The 26,930-nt window shown below is 41.0% G+C and overlaps 1 protein-coding gene across 1 annotated transcript in view; it reads left to right on the top strand.

Annotated features, from left to right (window-relative positions):
• The window catches only part of LOC124276391, a 106,345-nt gene extending 89,624 nt beyond the window's left edge, over nt 1-16,721 (top strand). The window contains exon 17 of the mRNA XM_046712033.1: nt 12,059-16,721. Within this exon, the coding sequence (XP_046567989.1) occupies nt 12,059-12,240 (182 nt within the window). The 3' untranslated portion in view covers nt 12,241-16,721. The remainder of the gene's footprint in view (nt 1-12,058) is intronic.
• The last annotated feature ends 10,209 nt before the right edge of the window (nt 16,722-26,930 follow it).

Here is a 26,930-nt window from a genome sequence, read left to right as displayed (position 1 = left end):
AAAGTCAGCCGCCTGACCTGCTTAGCCACCACAACTTCCTTGGGTACTTTACTGAGAATGTGTAATCCCAAATGTAACAAATGTTACATTTGACCACTTTCTAAATGGTATTGTGTATCCACCCCAATACCTTTGACATATTTTCACTTTTGTCTGCAATAGCTGATACATGTGACATAAGACGCCATCTTGTCAAGACTGGTTCCCTTCTGTGCTTGCACAGCATCATCTTCAACATGTTAATTGACGATGAACATGTTCATCTCAGTCTCATTCTATTTCACACCCAGTGCCCTAAAAAATGTATCAATTAGGCTGAAGGGGTCGTTGTCGGCACAGGTACTACACATGTGTACCCCAGGTACGTTTTTGTATACAGAAATATATATCAATTATATATTTGTTCTGACAATTCACTCACTAAATCCTCATCATGGACGTGTTTGTTTGTATTCTCAGACATGCAACGTTAAAGATTGCAGGGTTCTTTAATGTCACAGTTGCTGGTTAATGGGTCGCCATCTGCCAAGGGGGCTCCAGTTGTGACTGTGAGAGTTGCCTGTAGGGTGGATCTTAAATCGGGGGACAGTTTTTAATGTGTTCTTTTGAAATATGTTGCCATACATTTTAGATAAAAGTCATGATCTAATAATTATGAGGTATGAATGATTTAGTAGCTTACGTTATTTCCACATGGAATACTGTAAGACTTTCTTGAAAATGAACTTGGCGACCTTGAAACTATGCTCATAGTATAAATCGCTCTGTTATGAATACAGGTCTATAGTTGTTAATCTTCAAACATGATGAGCAAGGAGATTAACTAATGGTTATTATTGATGGCATCTGACAAAAACTGGCAGACATTTTTTGAATCTGTGTGACAGAGACACAAAGAGATATGTGCAACACTCATTTTGAAGGGAATAGTGGTGCTGAAGGGGTACAGATGATACTACAGATGTGTGGCCCAGATATGTTTCTGTTTACAGAAATGTACCCTAGCCAAAATCAGAATACAGAAACATACTCCACGATGAGTCCATTCAGCATTTTGCCATTTTTTTTTATCGGAACTGTTGTATTAGATGCATTTGATTGCATTATACAAGAAACGTGCATACGCAGTAACGAATGCAGAATGGTCTCATCCTGAGGGATATTTCTATATTTTGACTTTGTTTAGGGTACATTTCTATATACAGAAACATACCTTGGGTGCATATCCGTAGTACCCGTGCCGACAACATGACCCCTTCAGTAATAGTAGTACCTGAAGGAGCTGTGTAGTAGTCCAGTAGTCACAGCGTTTCCTTCTCATGGGGTTCTACACCCCATATAGGTACAATGTGTGAAGCCAAGTCTGGTATTCCGTTTACCGCTAGCTGTCATATGGCTGAACAAGCTAAACATTGTAAACCCTGCTAACCAGCATCACTGTAAAATCATAAATGAAAAAATAGTGAGTGAGTGAGTGAGTATAGTTTTACACCTCTTTTAGCAATATTCCAGCAATATCACGCGGGGGACACCCGAAATGGGCTTCACACATTGTACCCATGTGGGGAATCGAACCCAGGTCTTCAGCATGACGGGCTGACACTTTAACCATTAGCCTACCTCCCCTTGTAATTCTATTGAGTGAGTGAGTTTAGTTTTACGCCACACTCAACAATATTCCAGCTATATGGCGGAGGTCTGTAAATAATCGAGTCTGGACCAGACAATCCAGTGATCAACAGCATGAGCATCGATCTGCGCAAATGGGAACCGATGACATGTGTCCACCAAGTCAGCGAGCCTGACCACCCGATCCCGTTAGTTGCCTCTTACGACAATCATGGGTTACAGAAGATCAATATTCTAACCCGGTAATTCTAACAAGCATGTGTTTCATGTATTGTGGCCATATGCAAGGACATAAGACTGATTATGGGTACAATATTTCGCCAAACAGATACTCTTCCAGGTCAACTGAAATGATCATTTAACAGTTTTCATTGAGATGGGAAGACTTTTTCAAATAGCTGACTCAGCTATTTACCCACTAACATGTTCTTGATAGGACTGACAATTGGCCAGAATGATGACATTCTCCCCTGTGAGGTTCCACAGCGAAGATCTTGTCTGGGACTAACCGGGACAGAATAGACTCATTCACGTCCAAAACAAGCCTCCAGATGTACACTTCCACACTGAATGTCATTCAATTACCTATCCTACAGAAGCATTCTGAGTGAAGTGGCTGCATATCAAGGTAGATATATACACACTTTGTACGGACACAGACGTAGTGTGAATGGTCTCTGCCCACACAGTTACCAAGATTTGTGTTAATGTTTTGTCTGTCAACCGTTTCGGCCTACCCTTCACTGCTGCCCTCTCGTACACCAACTCCCTCCTCGAACCCTGCCCCTCCAGGCATGTCCGCAGCCGTTCAGGTGTCATTCATGTAGAAGTCCTATTTATTGAAGAGCACTTGTATTGATTGATATCTTTGATTTGTAATCTTTTTGAATCATTGATGTTAATGAAGTATGATTGTGGAAGGATAGAACTTCAGTTTGGGTTTTGTGTTGGTGTTTTTCAGTGTAATCAACCTGGAAGCTGTTTGGTCATTTCTTGCATATCTGGACATATTTGGTGTCTAACTTCAGGACAGTAAGCCCCTTTAGGGATTCTGGTGCTGATGAGGTGCCCTATTTCCCAGACCGGGGTGGACCGAGATTAATCTGGGGTCAGGAAGTTGTCGCTGTTGTGTTTAAGCAAAAGTTGTTGTGTGCGGACTGATGTATTCAATGGAACCTTGTAAATACAGATGTTGCTATATCCAGTGAAATCGTCTGTGTAACAAATCTGGGGATGAAAGGATTAGTGATACAGAATCATATTTCTTTGATATTATCAGTTTTCCCTTGTGTTTTGGTTGGATTTCTGAACTAACTGGGTCACTTGAGATCGGCTGTTGCTTTGTTTGAGTGGGTGATGATCACTTTGAAAAGATGTTCCCCAGACACGTAATGGCTTGTCTTGTACACCATCAATTCCCCAGGATTCGGTCACTATAGTAGGAACTATGTTCATAGGTCTACCCACAAGAAACAAGTCTTTTCCTGACAGTGTGAAACCGCTCATTCTATCAATCATTGTTGCCTAGTTAACTCTCTCTCTCTCTCTCTCACTCTCACTCACTCACTCACTCACTCACTCACTCACTCACTCACTCACCCAGTCACCCACTCACTCACTCACTCACCCAGTCACCCACTCGTTTACCGTAATTGTTATATCCTTTATTCTGTGTTGATGTGCATTGCAGTCTGTGATTATTGCTGATCCTCTGAAGCCCAAGAAGGTGGTGGGGTAGCGTCCACTTATCACGCTGAAGACCTGGGTTCAATTCCCCATTTGGGTACAATGTATGAAGCCCATTTCTGGTGTCCCCCACTGTGATATTGCTGGAATATTGCTAAAAGCCCAAGTCAAGTTAAAATCTGTTAATTCTAGGAAGCTCAGCTAATGAAATACCACGAAAATCTATTGAAAATGATGTTAAGAGCTATTGTCGGCTACTAAGAGCTATTGTCGGCTACTGAACTATTGTTTTGGGCACAGGCTGGGTTATGTTCAGGATAACCCAGTTTGAGATCTACAACAACACCTGGACTACTTTCAGCCCTGGGTAACCATTAATGCTTTGGTTGTTCTTATTTTTCACAAAACTGATCACATCACAAACAAATATCAGCAAACAACAATGGTGCCTGATAATTACGTTAACAGATTGTGGTAAAAATAAACCAACAGTTGATGTTGAAATAACAGATAGCTTATTCATATTATTGTTGCCATGGACACGCTGTGTTGTTTACACACTGACGATTCAGACTGAATAGATCTTCAACTGGTTGTTGTAAGTCGGAAACAGTCATAGGTGTTGTTCACACGTTGAGCCTAGTCAGATCTGTGGTCGTCACTTGAGATATTGATCAACACTTGACTAGAATAAACATCAGTTACAAATATCAACTCCTATGCTGCATCCCATTCACCGTTGCATCCCTGTCCCAATGAGTTACATCAAGACCAGGATTCCCCTAGGCATTATACCAAGACTAGGATTCCCCTTATAGCATTTTATATGTAAATTGAGGCGAGACTTTAATAAACTATCTGTCGGTTTAACTGTCTGCGGTACACCATGACTAGTAATCTTAACAAGTCTCTCCAATTTTTATGCCCAAGTTGTAAACACTGATAACATAAACTATTTTATTGGTCAAGAGATGTAATCCCCATTTGAAAAAAACAGAATTCTCTTTTTGGCATTAGTACACTCAATTGATGAGTAATGATATTGTGACTCCACTTAACTCATGAAACGAAAAGCTCTCATCCTCACATGTTGACATCTGAATTTGTTCAAGAGGTTCAAATCCAATTTTCAGTATGGCTGCCAATTGTTTTGTTTTTAACATTGAAGCAGTTGTTTGCCATTTAAAATGCTATTACTTCTTACAGTAAAGTAAATCTAACTGTGGTGCATCACATCAACATTCTGAGTGAGTGAGTGAGTTTTATGCCGCTTTTAGCAATATTCCAGCAATATCACGGTGTGGGACACCAGAAATGGGCTTCACGCATTGTACCCATGTGGGGAATCGAACCTGGGCCTTCAGCGTGACGAGCAGACACTTTAACCGTTAGCTACCCCATTGCCCCTCAACATTCTGAAATACATGTAGTACACTAGTACACATACAATCTTTGTAAATACTTTTGGCCTCAGTATTTATGAAGAAAATAATTGAACATCACAACTGACATCAATATTTAAGTGGCTGTCTTTGTTTACATTATAAACTGTTGAATTCATATACAGGTGAGCTACAGACCCTAGCACTATTTGTATGAATTTTCCTTAGAGATCCCAAATCTAATTTAGACCTAAAAAAGTTTAACAGTAATATGATAGCCACAGCATTTCTGAACGACTATACATGGATCACACTCCTTGTAACACACAATTTTAAGATCCCATCAGAAACCTTATCACAGTTGTCAAATATGTATCTTCACAAAAAAGACAACATGACACATATTCAGTAGTTGAGAGTATGAATGTTTCTTTACCACTGATGGAGGGCTGCTCTTTGTGCAGACTACCAGCAGTGCACCCACCAACCTCCAGGGAGAGGGTCCTTTGTTCAACATTACACTGTTTATGTTTCACAGATTTAAGGCAAATATGCTGACAGTTTAAATTCCTGTTCAGCCGACTGTGAATACAGCCTTGCAAGCTCTTCTCCTTCTTGGGTGATTCGCCCACTGAGCTCCCACACATTCTCAGCTGATGCTGGGTACTTGAGCCGAGGATGAGGAGCTAATCTACCCAATTCTCTACTCTAGACTCCGCAGTATTCAGCCACTGACCACCGGCTAATATAAATACCGTTTCCCTGACACATTATAGACATGTTGTCATGTAATTGAAATTCCAGGATAGCAGGTAGCTTTGCTGGACAGCGGATCAATGTTTGTTTACATTTGGTCTCAGCTCTGTCATGGGGATGTATGATTATACGTCCCTATCGCTGTTGGCTGTTATTATTATTACATTTAGTCACAAAACCTTCATTTTAGACCTTCACTGGTCACTCCCAGTAAATACATCCTTGGATAATGTTTCGTATAAGTGGCTTATTTTTTCATTAAAGTATTAAGAAAGTCTCACTTTTACCCTTCACCGTTATTGACCTCTTGACTAAAACGCGAACCCTGTAAAGTTTTATTGAAAGGCAAGGAATAACGGGGTAATTTTCTCCGTCAAATGTCTACCATCAACATGCATATGTATAACAACTAGTTATAGTGTATGTTTTCTGCTTGTTGTATATGATTTCATAAACCACAGTGTTAATAGCAAAGGGAACTGTTTGAAAATATGGAGATTGGTGATCTGTTGGCCTTAGACAGCCTTTGACTGGGATTCGGTGGGATTTAGAGGCCGAACTATCAATAAGAACACAAAGACATGTCATTTGCTGGTTTTCATGGTTATATTATAGACTGAAGGTACATGAAGTGGTTGTTGTGAGAATCTAATTGAATCTCTTTATGTGGACAGTCTTACGGCTAAGTCAAGGGCTCTCTGTTTACATGTGGGAAGTATGAATGGGCCTCATTGTCGGGTGTATGTGAAAAACTTTTATCAATGGGGAAGCATGTATTTATTACCTACTGAGATGGGACAATTATATATAGGATTATGTTTGATGTTTGTGATCTCATTTATGCCTACAGTGAGATTTGTTTAGCTTGTGAAGTGGTATTACTGATGGAGATGTTAATATGACATCATCTTTTAACAGCATCACAAGATGTTATGTGACAAAATTAGAATATAAGCTCAGCTTAGGCTATGTCATTTTATTGACAATTTTTATATTTTAACAGAGATGTACTGTGGGTATGGGGTATATGGACGTACCGACCCTTAACCCAGATTTGGGATTATCTGTGAATATTGTGAATCAATGCTGAAAATTAATGTTCAATACTCTGATAAATCATGCACTTGAAATGGATAATTTGTTGTTTCTCAGAGATAGCAAGTTATTCTCCAGTTTAGCTAGAAAGTTCAGAGGTCCTTGTAATAACCCTGATGTTAACAGCTAATAATAAGGTTTAGGGGCTCCCTATGTTGAATGAGTGAGTTGAGTATGGTTTTACCCCGCTTTTAGCAACATTCCAGCAACATCACAGCTGGGGACACCAGAAATTGGCTTCACACATTGTACCCATGTGGGGAATAGAACCCAGGCCTTCGGCGTGATGAATGAACGCTTTAACCACTAGGCTACCCCACCGCACCTGCTATGGCACCACAGGTGTTCCCTTAGACTAATGCTTAGTCTCTGAAGAAATATAATTTTGATTGTAACAAACAAACCCATCTAAATTGAAAAGGAGCCCCAGTGAGACCAGAGATTCGGAACCTGAAGAAATCTGGTCTTGCTTCATTTAGGGCTTTCACGTTGTAGGGAAGGCTATTCTGTAGGGAAAATAAAATGGTTGAGGGACTGTGAGACAGACTAGAATTCCCTTAATGTTATTGTCTATGTCATGGAAGGGGCACAAACTGGGTTACTGTACAGACCACGAGAGACTACAAGTTGGTCTCCAAATGATCATCGTTCTGTTACAGAGGAATCCCTCTCTCTGGGTTACCCCACTGTATTCTGTCCGCAGTATTCTCTATATAGTTACACAACACTGGAGGGTCTGTACAGCTGAGTCCTAGTTCCTCCAGTACTATACAAGCTCTAGATTGTTTATCAAGATAGAAGTGTCACGCTGGCTGTTACCAAAAATCTCCAGTGGTTTGTAATTCCCCTCACAACACTAATACCTGTGGGAAAGTTGAAAACATATTGTAAGGTGGACTGTACCAGGAAGACTAATCACCTCCCTACAGCACAAATACCCTGCTGCATTCACCCTTGATTGCCCTTATTCCTGGTGAGGTCTGCTGGCTGGTCAATTTGTGTCAGAGGATAGGAGGGTTATGGGGTTAGCTGACCATCCCCATTCACCACATCCTGACCCTTTGTCTTCAGCATTTCAGCCTCACCCCCAACCCCCCACCCCCAGACTGACTGACATATATCAGGCCCTCTCCCCACAGACTGAGTGAGATATCAGGCTCCCCCACACACACACACACACTAACTGACATATCAGGCCTTTACCCCACAGACTGAGTGAGATATCAGGCCCTTGCCCCCTCACTGACATATCAGTCCCTTACCCCCACAGGCAGATTGAGATATCAGGCCCCCACCCCATAGACTAACTTCCGTGATCAGACCCCCACCCCCACAGACTGATTGAGATATCAGGTCCACACCCCCACAGACTGAGTGAGATATCAGGCCCTCACCTCCCAAAACTGAATAAATTATCAGGCCTCCACCCCAATAGACTAACTGTTATATCACCCCTCACCCAACAGACTGACTGTTATATCAGCCCGTCACCCCCTAATACAGATTGAATTATCAGACCCCCATCCCCACAGACTGTTATATCAGCCCCTCACCCCACAGACTGATTGACTTGTCAGACCCTCCCACAAAAGAATGCTTGGCTTACAAGACCCTTAAGAAATGCCTACGTTTCCGGTAACCTGAAACATTAATCACTTAACTGGTGTCCCCTGAATTATTTAACTATCAAACTAACTATTAATAAATATGAATGTTGTCATAGGGCATGTTACCTGAAACAAGTGTTGGAGTGGGGGAAGGGGGAGGTTAGCCCCTCTTCCTCACTTCCTATATCCACCAAGGACACTGGTGGACTTTCCCAGGATAGCAGTGTTGATGGGGATGGGGATGACTAAGCCATGTTTCACACACCCTATACTTACTTATATCTGGGACATTATCTTGCATGCTTTAGTAAACTCCTGTAGGCCTCCAGTGGATTCTGGGGAGATTCTATGCCCTCTGTAGCCTGAAAAGACCTGTACATGTTTTCTTTAGATTTCAGAATATTCCGCTTTGTTGGATTTGTACTGGATGAAATATTTTCTGAATAATGTTTATCAGTGGGATTCTTGATTAAACATACAGAATGTCTCACACTGCTTTCAGCATTGTAGTGAAAGATGAGACTGGGTATGTAAAATATACATGTCAGTGATGCATTGTGATCCTTGTATCACAGTGTGTGTTGCATCACAACATGTGTGTCTGTCAGTGATACATCATGATCCTGGTATCACACTGTGTGTTGCATTACAACATGTGTGTCTGTCAGTGATGCATCATGATCCTTGTATCACAGTGTGTGTTGCATTACAACATGTGTGTCTGTCAGTGATGCATCATGATCCTTGTATCACAGTGTGTGTTGCATTACAAGATGTGCATCTGTCAGTGATGCATCATGATCCTTGTATCACAGTGTGTGTTGCATTACAACATGTGTGTCTGTCAGTGATGCATCATGATCCTTGTATCACAATGTGTTTTGCATTACAACATGTGTGTCTGTCAGTGATGCATCATGATCCTTGTATCACAGTGTGTTTTGCATTACAACATGTGTGTCATGATCTGTCAGTGATGCATCATGATCCTTGTATCACAGTGTGTGTTGCATTACAAGATGTGTGTCTGTCAGTGATGCATCTGTCAGTGATGCATCATGATCCTTGTATCACAGTGTGTGTTGCATTACAACATGTGTGTCTGTCAGTGATGCATCATGATCCTTGTATCACAATGTGTTTTGCATTACAACATGTGTGTCTGTCAGTGATGCATCATGATCCTTGTATCACAGTGTGTTTTGCATTACAACATGTGTGTCTGTCAGTGATGCATCATGATCCTTGTATCACAGTGTGTTTTGCATTACAACATGTGTGTCTGTCAGTGATGCATCATGATCCTTGTATCACAGTGTGTGTTGCATTACAACATGTGCATCTGTCAGTGATGCGTCATGATCCTTGTATCACAGTGTGTGTTGCATTACAACATGTGTGTCTGTCAGTGATGCATCATGATCCTTGTATCACAGTGTGTGTTGCATTACAACATGTGTGTCTGTCAGTGATGCATCATGATCCTTGTATCACAATGTGTGTTGCATTACAACAGATCCTGATACTGTATCGGTACATCATGGACTCTATATCCCAGACACACACATAGCAGTACAACTATAGAATAAGAAGATAATGTCGTTGGTGATGAAGTTAATGAAGTCCATGAGGACATAGATGAGATCTGGTTGATGATGTTGACAGTGATAGTAATGCTGTAGTTTGTGATTCAGCCGATGACACAGATTATGTTATTGATGATGATCATGACAAAGCAGATGATGATGCTGATGATATTGATGACATGGGAGACAATCATATAGAATAATAACAGAGCCTACCAAATATGTTTTTGATGATTAAGCAATTTTCATTTTTCAGACTCCATTCATCTGATACCTACATAAAACATTTTTCCAGTCTCTGAGACAAAACGTCTAAATCCCGTGCACCAGATCACTTAGCACAGGCCATGACACGACTATATCTCTCATAATACTGTATAGCTTTATGCTTCTCTTCTTAGAGAAAGACTACTTTAATACTTTACTGGACTGAATGGAGATAAACTTTCCCACGCCTTTGTATAGGTAATTCGAAGAAAGAGATTCACTGTGTACATTACAAAGACGACTTGCTTCATCGACAGTGCCTCATCTGTCAACTCCAAGTTTGTATATCGTGTGCACTCTAAACAGAGGTCTTTAAGAATTTCCACCATTTCGATTAGACAGTTATATGATCATGAGAAGACACGAGTAATAGTAAGGGCTATTAAGGGTGTCCCTGAGACGTAAATCCTCAATTAATATTGGACTTGATGGTGTCTCTGTATCATTGAGGAGTTTAGTGTTTGATAATGTATGGTGACAATGTGTGTTAATAGCATACCTGGACCGGGGGTCCTCCGTGTTCTTTGTATAGTGTCCTGCTTCATCAAACAATGTTGGAGTTGAATGTTTTATTTCTTCCAACACCACAGGATCTTAAATGTCTCAATGATCACAAATACAGTTCCAATGGCGTAGTTTTGTTTATGTCAGATTTTTCAAATAGCTAACAGTTATGAGGCTTCAACTTGTGTGAAGTAAGGAGCAGATTGATTAGCTGGGATGCTTCACCTCTAGGGATACAGGGAAGGAAGGGGTCGTTAGATGCTATAAAGGGACAAAACCCAGCATGGATAGCTGTTATGGTTTGGAATGGATCACAATGTAGGACAACAGTTTTGAGGCCTCATATTCGAGGTGTATATAGGGGAAGAACAGGGCCTTGGTATATTTTGTTTTATAAGGTCAGTTAGATAGGATTTGGTGGTCACAAAGCCTGTTTCAGTCAGATTTGGTGGTCAAGGGGCGTTTCAGAACTGAAATGGAGATTGCTTGGTCTTGATACAATGTATATTGCCTGTTATCTTTGTTGACAGCAAAACATGTTGCGGAGAAACCCAACTGCTAGATGTTTGTTTGCTGTTTTTAACGTTGCACTCAGCAATATTCCAGCTATATGGCAGCGGTCTGTAAATAATCGAGTCTGGGCCAGACAATCCAGTGATCAACAGCATGAGCATCGATGTATGCAATTTGGATACGATGACATCTGTCTACCAAGTCAGCGGTCTGACCAACCGATCCCGTTAGTCACATCTTACGACAAGCATGGGTTACTGAAGATCAATATTCTAACCCGGATCTTCATGGGTCCCAACTGTTGGATAGCCAAACCCTATCCTGAATAGTCCGAATCAGTATTCACTCGTGTACAATGGCTGTTTTTAGGATGGGTACCCATCCATCAACATCTGCCACTACCAGTTAAATTGTCTGTCATGATGGTACTTCAGTAAAGAAAATCCTATGAACACATCCGCAAGTGTGGATCTACATCATCATTAATCAGCAAGTGCTTATAAAAATGTCAGGGTTTGACCTATGAAATGTTTGTCATCTCCAAGATGATGAATATGATATACAAGATGGGTATGGTATCATATTGCTTCCTACACTGTACAACCAACCATCTTCACTCAGTTAGTCATAAGCTTCACAGTTTAAAGGTTTTCGGATCATTGGTGTTCTTGGACGTTGACTTACTATAATCCAAACTGTATAAACATGTTGGTTCCAAGTTAAGCAATGGTACAGAAGTTGATAATGTAATCAAAATATTTGTTTAGTCTTCAGCAATATTGTACTCGGGGTCCTTGGATAAAAGCATTGTTTCTGTCAGCATGCCAAGAAATATTAATGACGAATCTTTAAGCAGTGTATGACTCTCAGAGTCTCCAGTTTGTGTCTTGGACCCCATACAGGACTTTTTTACTTGTTGATGGTAATGTGCCATCATTTCTGTGCCCAAAATTGTAAAACAGTTTAACTTGATGAAAAATGGTTCAATATCTGTTGGTTCAGTGTTGTCAGTGAATGTCCTTCTCTGTTGCAGATGATGAGGAGGATCTGACCTTGACGGAAGATCAGGTTGTGGATGGTCGGATAGCAGTGAGCGAGGCACAGGTCATAGACTCCGGGCAGGTCATGTCAGAGGTCATACACATTCAGCGCCAGGAAGAGGAGATGGAGGAGTCTGAGATGGAATCAGAGGGGATCATGACGATGGCCGAATGATTCACTGAATCTTGGAGGAACTGAGTCTTCAGAATGTAACCATGCCTGTAGCAGAATGAGCTATTAGCATCAGAACAGACTGCCGATGGTCATGGCAGAGTAACATCTTTATGAGGCTGTGAGGGAAGCATGAATCTGATGCAACAGTTAGTAAATGAACCATTTATAACATTGTTGGACATCTCCATGTTCTTCAGAGTTCAACTCCACTCATGGAGTGTCACACCGTGCAAGATGGAGTCTATGGTGCTATGACATTTACGACAATGAGATCTGCTGATCTACTTGGAATACTCATGGACAAATGTGCTTTCAAGGAAAGATAACTTCTCGTTGATGCGATCACAGATGACACCACTGGAGCTTATGACTCTGCTGGTGCTTCTGGGGAGTTCAGGAGCATATGATTTTAGTGGTGTTACAGGATTCTGGGAGCTTATGACTCTGGTGGTGTCTCAGGACTCAAGGAGCCTATGATTCTGGTGGCATTACAGGGTTCCAGGAGCTTATGATTCTGGTGGTGTCTCAGGACTCCAGGAGCCTATGATTCTGGTGGCATTACAGGGCTCAAGGAGCTTATGACTCTGGTGGTGTCTCAGGACTCCAGGAACCTATGATTCTGGTGGCATTACAGGGTTCCAGGAGCTTATGACTCTGGTGGTGTCTCAGGATTCCAAGAGCCTATGATTCTGGTGGCATTACAGGGTTCCAGGAGCTTATGATTCTGGTGGCATTACAGGACTCAAGGAGCTTATGATTCTGGTGGTGTCTCAGGATTCCAGAAGCCTATGATTCTGGTGGCATTACAGGGTTCCAGGAGCTTATGATTCTGGTGGCATTACAGGACTCAAGGAGCCTATGATTCTGGTGGCATTACAGGATTCCAGGAGCCTATGATTCTGGTGGCATTGCAGGATTCCAGGAGCCTATGATTCTGGTGGCATTACAGGGCTCAAGGAGCTTATGATTCTCGTGGTGTCTCAGGATTCCAGGAGCTTATTATTCTGGTGGTGCTACTCTGGAGTACAGGAGCTTATGATCCTATTGCTGTGAGGAGAAAATTCAGTATTCTACGATTCTCATAATTGATCGGAAGGACCTTAGTATTATATTTTCTGGAGAATGTGCAAGGACCGGAAGAACCCAGACAAGTGATTTGGGATTCTCACACACTAGATCCATGGATTGTGGGGCTAATCTTCACATGCTTTCTTTCACTCAAAGAAATCACCCAGCAGTGATTGTCAGAACCACAGGAGAGTTAGAAACATTGTTTTGTCAGAGATTTTTTTTTCATATGAATTTGCAGAAAAACATTCAATACAAAGGAGGAATGACTATATCCCCATATTCCATGAATACATGGTATCTGGTATCAGATTATCTATCCATACCCTGTGTCAAAAGGTGATCATAGTGGTAAGGCTATTGTAAGTCTATATTAAAATACTGGTGTTACGATGGTCGTAGCGCTATGACCACTTTGTGGATCTGGCTCCGTATCAACCTTTTTTCCATGTATTATATACCACAATGAGTTATGAGTTATGACACCCTGGCATGACAGATTACTGGTAACTATGGCAATATGAAAGAATCATCCTATGCTAATTTTGTTAATATTATTCATCCATGCCATGTCCATTGCTTGAGTTGATATTAATCATTATTGTTTGATTTTTCACACTGCTTGATAGTCGCCTGCATCTACCTATACACTCCAGCAATCTCTAACAACAGACCGAAACCTTTTACTGTCTTAAAATATATATGTTGGTTTAACCCTGACAAGGCCCCTGTGATGAAGAAATAGTGGTCCTTATTATAATGTGTCAAGTTTTAGTGTATCATATCACAATTACTATCAAGATACACATACGCATCAAAGTATATCATTACAGCTATGTTTTCATACATTCTCATGATACAAGTATACCAAAGAATTCAGTCCACAGAATGAAGTCAACCATTCACCTAAAGTGTACCAATAAAATGGATTATAAGAAGTCGGTCTTGACATCAACAACATCAGAACAAATGGTTCAGAAAGTCTGGAGAATGAGGCATCCATTGACCAGTAGGATGCTGCCGCGAGCATGGATGTTTTCAATGGGTGTATTATCATCTGTTTAGGAAACATGTATTCCTATTGAAGTCCGGTGATCTTGTGTTACCTATTTCCTGGAATCATGGAAGAGCATCATGTTCTCCACAATAGAACCTCATTGTCTGTCAGGATTATGGACGTACTGCTCATGCTATGACTGAAGTCTCTACACGCCTGTCATCACAAAGCACGACTTTGTAAAGGGATGTTATCGTTCATACACTCCCACATCGGGGACAGAGACTTCAGGTCGTTATCGACGGCTGTGGATGTGCCCCGAGAATTATGGGAAGAATGTACATGGTGGTTACACCACCCTAGGGCAGATAGGGCGGGAGACAGGTTCTTCCGTATGACAGACTTTCAATGACATCAGCATGCCTCTTTCATTACCGGACACATCTGTGGACAGGAGTTCTACATGTCAAACATGGTGTATGTCGGTGTGAATTTTGATGGGATTAGCATTGACCCCATTTAAATAAATGTTGACATGGTTTAAGGATGGTACTTTCACATAGGACAGTCATGATATTAAAATGTATAAATATGTGGAATGGCGAATTTATTGATACATGTCTCGAAGAGACATATTGGGCTTTTTGTATTATTTTGAGGCAGTAATATCAGTAAGTAAGAATGTCAATGGAGATTTTAGTATTGATTTATGGAATAAACAAAATTAGTGATATACTAATCAATAGATTTATGTTAATGGTGCATCTTATACAGACATTTCATTGTTTTATATGAAGTTTTTGTTTAGGAATGAATTTTGACCAATGTTAGTGTCAGTTATATCACTTAGGGACCAAACATTTGATATTTTGAGGTTGAGATTGTAAAGGGTACCAGCGAAAATATGTTATTCTAAGAGACGCTTGATAAAGATAATCATGATTGAGATTGTTGGAAACCTTTTGTCAACCATGAAAACTACATTATTGCAGATTGGGTTTTGTTAGATGTAACAAGACTCATGGCTTCAATTTTGTTTAAATCTATCACTGCAGCAGTATCTGAGAAAAGGGTTTCATCACCGTACACAATCCACCTCCTCAAGTTTATCTTACTATCATCGATGACAGTGTTCTTATGGAATCGTTCCTGAAAGAACGGGAAATTCAGTCAGTCTTAGCAGTGTATGAAATAAGGCCCATCCGACAGCCCGAGATGTTCTAGATTTCTGACGAATGGTCTAAATTTACATCTAGCCAGCCCAATGGTCTGGTAAAATTTGTAGATGTTCCATACATCTGAGTAAATTCGCCATATTTGGTCTGGTTAAATCCATTTTGGACTGGTAACATTTTGAAGTTACCAGCCCTGATGTCTGGCTGGCTTTTTGGCTTATTTCATACACTTGTCTTAGTCCTTCTTACCACCACCGGATCCTACCACTGTACCTGACATATGTGTACCCTGGTACATATTATAGGTGGTCACATTTGGCTGATGAGTGACATGACTGTATGTGTGCCCTCATTGTAGGATGAACTGTCAGCGAGGTGATCTGATCCTGTGACAGTGTAACCCTAATCTACAGCTGATCACTGGTTTGTATGGTCCAGACTTTCCTTCTTTTAGACCACTGTGATATAGTTGTGACATTTCTAAGCATGGCATGACATATTATTTACTTACCACAGTAAATGAAGTACCATAGTACTACAAAGTACTGAAGCAGAATGTACTTTCATATCATCAGCCATATCTGTAAATACTTCTCATTGTACATGCATTATTTATAACATTCTCAACTCAAGACTATCAGTGCTGAGACTATGACAAGGAGTGTTTACAGATCATGAAGGAAGTGTTTCAGGGTCGATCTGTAAGCTTGAGCGTGACCTGTAAAAACAGCAGGTGTCCTTTGTCTCTGGCATCCAGGTTGTTTGAGACACTGGGATGTGCTGTGGACATTATCTTTGACCAGGATTCTTGGTGTGTCCGCACCATCCCTGGTAAATGCCTATGGTTTTAAATTCATGATCTCATCCCACATTTAGAAGGCTATGTTGACACTAAAATATTGTTCAAAGTGTCAGTAAACTCAACTATTTCACTCAAATCAGAGCCCATTGGCACTGTATCTCACTGTACAGACTTGAAGAGCTGCAAGCCAGGAGGTGAAATCCCAGTCATGATCAGCACCAATCACTGGGAGGATTTGTCCTGCTGTTTAACCTGTATGGCAGGCATCATAACAACAAAAGGAGTTACCGGTACTGAGATACTTCCTCCAACTCACCCAGTCCTTTTCATTGGTTACAGCAATGGTAGTCTTGTTTATGTTGACTGTAAATATGATTGTTCAAACTGACTGTTATTTTTTGTTATACAGTTTAAATTATGAATAAACTTGAAGAATATATATCAGGATTTTGTTTTGAATCCTAAAATGTGTAAGGTGTACACAGAGCTTCGAAAACTCTACGCCCAGATTAACATAGTCTGAGGTCCCCAACTGTGGCCCTTGATTTCACACCAACAAACTCATTCTTGTTGTTAATCCAAGTTACCAGCCCCCAAAAAGGCTTTCTTCCCATATAAAACTGTCACGCTTGATATGAGTGAAATGCTGTTTAAACAGTCGTTGAATCCAGCCCACACACTCTACCCTCCATATTCACCTTTCCATGGAGAATCACGACTTACAGAAAGTAAACTATTGATAACAAAACTAATAACTATGATCCTTCTTTTGACCTCAAAGTGTCAACACGCTGCACACTATAGTGCTGGGAACACATGCAGTTTGTCAAACATGCCACTCAACGTTTGTTAGGGTTGCTATGCAGGGAGGGAAACGTCAACAGAAGCAGGGGGAGTATATTTTCTCTCAAGGTGGTAGCACGTCTTTATCTGTGACCCAGACCAATGTCAAACTCAAACTACCAAAAACGGCTATTTGCAATTATATCTGCATAAATCAGCTGGATATTTCAAGGTTGTCTGTATTGAAGTGTCAACTTCAAGAAGGGCAGTGACTGTGACTGGCAGTGAATTATCTACATATCCCCTGTCCTGGTCAGCAGGATTTTAGCCACACAGACCTTGTGCTTACTTAGCCGTGTAATGTAAGCACTGTTTGCAGTAGTGGAAATGTGCATTTAGCCATCACATCTAGGGCTACCACAAGGGTGTATGCTTTGCCCCATTCTATTGTAGTTAACCACTGACTATTTTACACTTGGTATCCTTAACGACCCCGGATAAGTCTTTCATCTCATTTTAACAATAGAGACACATCTTTCAATCCAGATCCGACTGTCCAGTATGCATTGTTCATTGTAACACGCGTGTCAAAACTCTTGTATATATTTTACACATAATTTAATCAGAAATACTGATTTGCTGACTTGGTCAAATGCATGCTGGCATGGAGGGAGGTTTAACAGCAGATGACCACCGACCACATAGTTTTATCTAGTGATAAAGTTTACGCATACAACTCTTTAACCCCTTCCCATTGTTACCCCCTGTGACAAGAATCTAAATCCACCTCTATGTCCAACATTACATGCATGGGGTGAGGGGTGAATAGCGTGGAAGAGGAGTCGTAAGCCAGACAGTGCGTTCCGTTTCTACTTCGACCATCTAGAAGAGAGGCGACATGTTGTGAAAGAATTTGGACTAAACGCATGATATGGAAGAGTCGCTCTCAAAGCTTTTTAATGTGTAATTTTGGTTATTGTTTGAATCAGGAGACACAGTTACCATTGTTCTGATCCTAACTCAACATTTTATATAATTCACAGGTACATTTTTTTATGCTTTAAGATTACTTTCTTACGCATGGTGTTTTAAGGTTGGTTTAAAGTGTCATTATCTGTAGAAGGATATTTGTAGATAACTTTCGTATACTGTCATAAAATACATCAATATGAACACACAGGGTGTAATTTTCATGTTCAGCTGGATTTGAACCACAGGTGAACATGTTGTTACATAAATTGTATTGGTTCATTAACTTTATGCATCACAGTTCCTAATTGCAAATCCGTTCTCTGTGCTACTGTGTTATCTGAGTTATTTAGCCGAATACGTTTGGCACAGTATTTGCGACCATCTCGAGAAACGTTTACATGTCTTGTACTATTCTTGTAGCACTGGTATCGCAATCATTTATCAAAGTACGACCAGTGTATTATATTGATATGTATAAAATATACATGGACTTTCAAGATATACATACACAAAGATGAGGTGATGCTAAACCCATTCTCTAGGTTCATAGGTGCACAATTAGCTTTGACGACCTCTGAAAGTCATGTTCATGCAAAACCCAGAAGGTTCTTCACTCTTTGATTTATAAATTGTGTTCCATCGGCAAATTTTAATAGAAATCCAAACACTGGTAACCTGTTGCTTATCTTGTTTGCTATCTCACTGGAGAACCGGGTTCGATTCCCACGAAGGGACTATTTGGAAGCCCATCGCTGTTACTCTAAACCATGGACCCGTGAAGGTCCAGGTTAGAATTAGTCTTCATGATTGTCGTAAGAGGCAACTAACCGGACCTGGGCCTAGATTTTCGAAGCTCTCTTAGCGCTAAGATAGTCGTAAGTGCCATACATTAACATTAACTTACGACTATCTTAGCGCTAAGAGAGCTTCGAAAATCTAGGCCCTGGTTGTCAGGCTCTATGACTTGGTTAACATATGTCATCGTATCCCAATTGCGTAGATCGATGCTCATGATGTTGATCACTGGATTGTCTGGTCCAGACACGATTATTTACAGACCGCTGCCATATAGTTGGAATACTGCTGAGTGCGGCGCAAAACTAAACTCCTTCATTCACTTACTGGATATGCTACATTTAAAGTATCGCCAGTTTCAACCAACTTTAATCCCACCATTAACGCATGAAATATTACGAATTTATTGATGCCATAGGATTTAAAGAACTAATCAATTAATGATGACAAGCTGATCCAGGTGTCTAAGTCAACATAGTATTGAACACGTATACACGCTGTTGACGCATGATTATTAATAATCATAACAAAAACAAAACAAACAAAATAATTCGTTTAATGACTGTCAGGTACGAAACGATATTCTCATTGTTTTATCAAGTCCCATGTGTGTATGTTTGTGGAATAATTATTGAATTTAGTCATGATATGTCACCATTTCCCCACTGACAGGTGACGTTAATGCACTACGTGTATGTTGACAGGCCCAGGTGAGAAAGTACTGATAACTGCCGATAGGAAGGTAGCGTCACGCTCCATCTACCTGGCGAGGTATGTGAGATATGTCGCCCCCAGTCGGTGGAGGTAAATGAAGCGGCTTTATGCATACACTTATCCATGCATCGCAGGATTTGAAGGTCACTCATACATCATATTATTTGTTGACTGTGAAACTTAATAACAAGTGATAATATTTGTTTTGGTGAGATGTTTATTGCTGGCTCTGACGTATGTTTTGTCACTGCGTCAAACATGTTGCAATAGCGTAAACATAATTTTCAATTAAGTTGTTTGTTATTGGTTGGTTGGTTTGCTGTTTAACGCCGCACTCAGCAGTATTCCAGCTATATGGCAGCAGTCTGTAAATAATCGAGTCTGGACCAGACAACCCAGTGATCAATAACATGAGCAACGATCTACGCAATTGAGATACGATGACATGTGTCAACCAAGCCAGTGAGCCTGACCACCCGATCCCCTTTGTCGCCTCTTACCACAAGCATAGGAAGCTGAAAACCAGTTCTAACTCGGACCTTCACGGGTCTGTTATTACATTACAGACACTGTCGCAAACCTCTTTACAAATTTACAAAACCGTCACATTTAGGTCGATTTGTCCGTACTTCGAGACAAGCGAGAGTCAAAGTTTAGCCGCAGTACCTATGATAAGGAGTTTGCTGGTGTAATATCACGGGAACGATATACAGGAGAACGGGAGCTCGAGGTTTACAAATATATCAGAATTGGTTGTAATGAATTCGTATATATCGAATAGTGAGTTTGTAGTATGATGTTCACGTTCATTTGAAAAATGAGTCAGTAATTAGGAGATTACAATCTCGATATTGACCGTCACATAACGTTGATGACAGACGTCGATCTGGTCGATCAAGGGCGACAACTTGCGCATAAGACCGTTTCATCAGAACGACTGTGTTCATAGTCATAGGTATCACTTAAATTTGAAATGAACTTCACTGAGCTACAGGTGTAAGAGCAGGTGGAAAGACAATTCGTAACGCATGTCCGACGTCCACGTGTTATTCCACGATTGACGGACATTACCATAAAAGGTCGTTAACGTTAAGCTATGACGTTAACGTTAGACTGGACGATCATTTTTCATTGGGTTTTTAATGTTGTCTTTTCTTATTTTTTGTCATTTGTTTGGGGGTGGGGGTGGGCGGGTATTTCTTTTTTAGGCATACTTCCAACATGGACGTCGTTTTGTGTTTCCGAGGGCTCGTATTGATATCGAGTACCTTCAACAGAAGAACATAACCACCTTACCATGGTCTGGTCACCACTTAGTCCAGTTGACCTTTATCATAAATTGTAACTATGTAATATGAATAACGAATTGCTTGCTTTTGAATTTGGTGCTATGGCATTTTCTGTGTATAAATAATAATAATATAATATATAGGATTGAATACTAGTATACTAGTATAGTATATACTAGTATATATATGTACAACAGAAAACAAAAACAAAACAAAACAAAAAAAACTAACAAATAATGAGAAAAGACAACATCAAAAAAAAAAAAAATGATCGTTCTGTCTATCGTTAACGGCATACTTTAATTCATCCCCAAAAATAACGTATAACGTTGCATTGGTCGTTGAACGTCATATGAAATATGCTAGATGATTGTCCAAAGCGCCCAGTCAGGTCATTTACCATGAAAAGACATGGCTGCCCTGCATGAAGTATGGGACAGGATGAACCAAGTTCACGTTGGACGAGGAGTTACCTCGTTGAATCCGGGATTGTTTTGAGAATAGAGGCGGATACACGCGATATTAATGAGTTTGTCTTTTCGTAGTAACTGACCTGGGCCTAGATTTTCGAAGCTCTCTTAGCGCTAAGATAGTCGTAAGTTAATATCAATGTATGGCACTTACGACTATCTTAGCGCTAAGAGAGCTTCGAAAATCTAGGCCCTGATTGGGCGCTTTAGACAATCATCTAACATATTTCACATGACGTTCAACGATCAAGTGTGAGTCAGATGGCCCTCTTACATTGTTAAGCTATTTATCTCATTAAAGATATGAAATATCACATTCGTCGTGACATCTTTTAAACTGAATATCTCCTACCTTTTAGTGGTATATATCCAAATTCGACATTACACCGGTTGTTAATTTGTTTATTGGGTTACATGTCTGGTGTCAGTTTTAATAATTTTGGGCCTTTTTTATTTCAAAGGTTTGGTTATGGCCCAGATACTGGTACAAAGTGGCGTGAATCAGCATATTGTGTATAGGTCGAGTGAGTGGGCGAACTTATGGACCGCTTTGTGATTGAGGTAGTGAGTGAGCGGCGTGCGGCAGTACTACAGGTATATTACCGTGTAAGGTTTATGTTGAAAAAAAGTCCGAAAAGATGCTTTTACCCCTTTGGAGACATCGTCGACCACGGGTATGATCAGTTGTGGATCGACGTCCATGATGAAAGCGCATGGGATTAATACATTTAGGCGACTAACGGGATCGGGTGGTCAGGCTCGCTGACTTGGTTGACACATGTCATCGTATCCCAATTGCGTAGATCGATGCTCATGCTGTTGATCACTGGGTTTACAGACCGCCACCATGTAACTACAACATTGCTGAGTGAGGCTTTAAACACCAACCAACTGACTACATATAAACGCTATCAAACCACACACCGTTCATCTGCAGACCCACGAGAGACGTTCAGTACTTTTGGGGACACGAACGAGCGCTTGTAAAGTACAAAGGCTTATAATCAGGTCGATATATGGCGCCCAGACCGCTAAGCCTACCGTCTCCCTCTAACTTCAAGCACGAAGTCATTTATTGTTAAGTCCCCAATGTTTCTGTTGTTTAGAAACCGAGCGGTTGTACTGGAGATGGGTAGGACGCTGAAGGGTCTTCTGTCTGGGGTGTAACCTTCTCAATTTGCCATCACCTACGACAAGATCATATGTGTTATGGCCCCTTACAGAAGGTCATTGAACGACGGTCACCGACGTTGAAGATTAAACAGACATTACACTCAGACGCTTTTCACATAAAACGGAACATTTCACATCTACAAGCCCAGCTCTGTATATCTTGTCCAATACAGTCGCATTGAGCGTGTGTTTACGTTGAATTTATTTGCGATAAGTAATTCACACGTGAATAAAACCCAACCAAAGTACGCTGTGGTATAGTCCGACCTCCGTCGTTATTGCAACGTTATACTGTGTAGATTAAACAAGGTGTTCTCAGTGGACAGGTAGAGTTACCATGTACAGTGTCTATATCCCGGGTAGATTATGTTTATCTTTGGGCAGATGGTTCATAGTTTATATCAAGGCACAAGGGCATTTCCACAACGTTAAATGGCTAGACGTTACACGTTGTTTAACATGAATTCAGACGACTGAAAGGGTACCCGACAGTTTATGATGACATAGACTTTTGTCAGTGAGTAATGGCGATGAAATGTACCATTGTGTATCTGTCAACTGTGAGAGCTGTCTACCAAGGCTTTACGTCCATCAGATCCTGACTTTAATTCAATTGGAAAAAGAAAGTATTATTATTAATATTTATATAGCGCACATATCCAGGCAACTAGTGCTTGCTGAAGGCGCTGGTATTTTTTCCCCTCGATCACTGGATGCCCATCTCAACAGCACATCGTATTATCAATCTCAACTCCCTGGGGAGTATACAACTCTTGCAGCCACAAGGCGCACCGAGTTATTGTGGCTTTCTCATCCTAACGAGGTACCCATTCACACCTGGGTTGACTGGGACACATAGTCACAGTACTTTGTCCAAGTTCACTGCACGTTGCTGTACCCGCAACTAGGTGTTTGCACGTATTCATGTGGCCACCATCTGGTCATATGCCAACGGATTCGTGGGTTCTTTTAAGTGCACAGGATTGTCACAGGTGGGCTCGATCCCGACACCTCAACCTCGCTGGATCACTAGCCTGGCGCCTTAGCCAGCCGCCCACCGCGCCCCTAAAAATAGTATACAGACATATTTGATGGTGGCTGAAACAAAGCAAGCAAGAACTGGTTATGAGATTTGGTACGGGTATCACAGCTGTGTTTCCGTCCTTTAGTTTGTCATTTCGGCGTCTGTTTCAAGCCTAGAAAGTTCTGATATCGTATAGTCGTGTTGTCAAATCCAACGTTAAGGGGTATACGCTATTTCGCCCATGAATCTATGTAAACAGTTTGAGTATATATCTTGAATGAGACGTTTCCGTTTTGTGGTGATCATGTGTGTATCACTGGGTACCCGACAGCTGCTGTCAAAACGCTGCTCATATACGCATAGAATTGATCTTTCAACCACTGGTTTCTGTCAGAATGTTGCAAAAGGTCATTTTCTGTCACTGTTTAAAATCATTCTATATTTCAATGTAATTAATTCCAGATTTGAAACAAAGTTTGGATGTCAGTATCTTCATAGCTTCAAAACATCTACCCGGAGATGAAGACATATTCCAGCGATTCGAACACTTTCCGTACATCATCCGTATTGTACTGATTGTGGACCCATGTACCCTATATGAAGCCCATTTCCAGTGTTCCCCGCCGTAGCATTGCTGAAATATTTATAGAAGCGGCGTAAAACATCACTCAGTCACTCAATCCATGTATACACTGGCGTGAGTTCATCACTACTGCATTGAAGACATGTCCTTTTCACACTCCTGTCCTAGGATCTCATAAAACAATACATTCCAGTTTTGTCCACACACCCACCCACCCACCCACCCACCCACCCACCCACCAAAACCCGCTCTCTAGCTCGCTCGCTCGCTCGCTCACTCACTCACTCACTCACTCACTCACTCACTCACTCACTCACTCACCACTCACTCACTCACTCACTCACTCACTCACTCCACCGTGCTATCCCTCTCTCCACCTCTGTCTGTTTCATTTCGGACATGCCCCACCCACCCACAAACAACATTAACTTTAATCTACCGCTCTGCTTCATCTGAGGAAGAGCAAGATATACATTCCCTCGTTTCCGTCAGATAAATAAGCGTAGATAAACAGTGTGAACATCCCCTCTGTTAAGCAGATACAGGTGAGGGCACGCAGGGGTCTACCCCGGGGCCCTATCCGGAAACCAGGTCAGAGGTAAGTGCCTTTGTCTTGACCAAGGTGTGACCGTGAGTGACCGATCGTTATGTCTGACTAATGATTGTCACCTCTCTTCACACCAACACCAACACCTGTTTCATCGACGCACTCGTACATGACATGAAGCTTTAAATAATTAATAAACTATCTCTGTCTGTCTTAAAGGGAGAGTACACCCTGCGGTTTGGGCCCCTATTTTCTCAATTCTTTTAGACATCATATTTTAATTTAATGTGTGAAACGTATGTGTGTATAATTTGGATCATTAAGAACTCATCTGGTATAGATCAAGATCAAGAAACCGTTATTTCGGGTCGCGAAAATATTTTGCTGGGACGGCCAGTTAACTGAATCTCCACTCCCTTTAAACAATTATTGGCAGTGTCCCTTTATATATTTGTGTCTACGTCACGTGATAAGTTACACAGTAAGTAGCCTGAGTCTTTGTACTACTGGGAAGATATATAGTCCAAGTCGGATTCGGTCTCGGACTATATATGTACCGAGTGAATGCACGTTGCACTTTGATATAAATAGCAAGTAATCCTTTTTTCACTAGGAAGGTATTCAGTAAACTGGGATTCAAACTCGGACTATATATGTACCGAGTGAATGCACGTTGCACTTTGGTATAAATAGCAAGTAATCCTTTTATTCATTGGGACGGTATTTAGTCCAACTGGGATTCGAACAGGGACTACATAAGTACCGAGTGAATGCACGTCGCACTTTGCTATTATGATAAGAGCATACCTTTAACCCAAGTGTACTACTGTAACTTGAGAGTACACTTGCTACCGTTTCATACTCATACCGACGTCCTCTCACACAAACCCGTCCACAGACCCCCTCTCCGCCTCATTCATTCATACAATACCCGTACCAATACACATTCCTATAACAGTCAGGTGTCGCTGCAACTACGACACGCAACAACCTCTCCTGTCGTTACCTACAACGCCGCTCATCCTCGTGATCCTCAACATCCTTAACCTCCGATTCATAAGACTTGCTCTGACTGATGACCCTCTCCAACCATCTCACCCCCCTATCCCATTCATGAGAAGGGTCACACTGTCATCACCCGGGGTATTACATGAGACGGAGGCCTATACCCCTGTATCAAGTAGATAACGATATATCTATCTAAGATACAAAGAAACGAAATGAGATCGCTGATAACTTAATGAAAAAGGATTACCTGATAATCTAGATATATTAGCTGAAAATATTTTGTGAGATAATATTCCCGAATTTGACAAGAAAATGTATCTAAACCGATATGTCCCAGTATTACTTGGATGAGATATTTGATGAGGCTGTAGATGAAGATCTGTAGTTATGGTAAAAACTTAAGACACGGAACGGATTGTCTTGACTGTCCTATTGTGGGTAGTGGACAATATGAAGATATCTAATCGGAGGGTGGTTTATTGGGAAATAAGGAGGAAATACTTCGAAGGAGGGTTTCAGGTACACTGACATTTCGTGGACATTGGACGATATGAAGATATCTAATCGAGCTGTACTTTATTGAGAAATCAGAGGAAAATACTGGGTCGGGTTTTCAGGTACATTGACATTTTGTACGTCCAGGATGAACTAGCAGTGGTCGTCATCTTCTTGCTGATACATCCTTATCATAATGAGTGAGTGAGTTTAAGTTTACGCCGCAATCTGCAATATTCCAGCTCTATGGCGGCGGTCTGTAAAAAGTCTTATTATAAAGTAGACGAGCAGACGAAAAGAAATCAAATGGTTACCAACGTAATTATAAAGATACTTACAAAGGGTTCGAGCCAAGCTCGAGCTAGCCAGTAAATTAATTAAAATAATATCCTGTATTGTACTTCATACTTGTATTTACAGGCACTCCCTTTACTACGTCAAAGGGTACAATGTGTGAAGCCCATTTCTGGTGTCCCTCGCCGTGATATTGCTGGAATATTGCTAAAAGCGGCGAAAAACCAAACTCACTTACTCACTCACTACGTCAAAACAACCAACATCATACGCCATGCATATAATTGCGGATACACCTAGATACATTTACGCCAACCACATGAAATCAGTAAGACTCCGTATCATACGTCACGCATACGTGTATCCAAATGGTGCATCATAAACATGTGATAAACATGCGTAGAAGTGAACGTCCTAAAGAAGATTCCACATTATACATGTACATACTATGATGTCACACACAATACAATATGTATGCTTCAAAATAGCCAGAAATTGTGA

This window comes from Haliotis rubra, unplaced genomic scaffold, assembly GCF_003918875.1.
Source record: "Haliotis rubra isolate DU_JTF1 unplaced genomic scaffold, ASM391887v1 Scf209, whole genome shotgun sequence".
Lineage (NCBI taxonomy): Eukaryota > Metazoa > Mollusca > Gastropoda > Lepetellida > Haliotidae > Haliotis > Haliotis rubra.
This window is presented reverse-complemented; position numbering and strand designations above follow the sequence as displayed.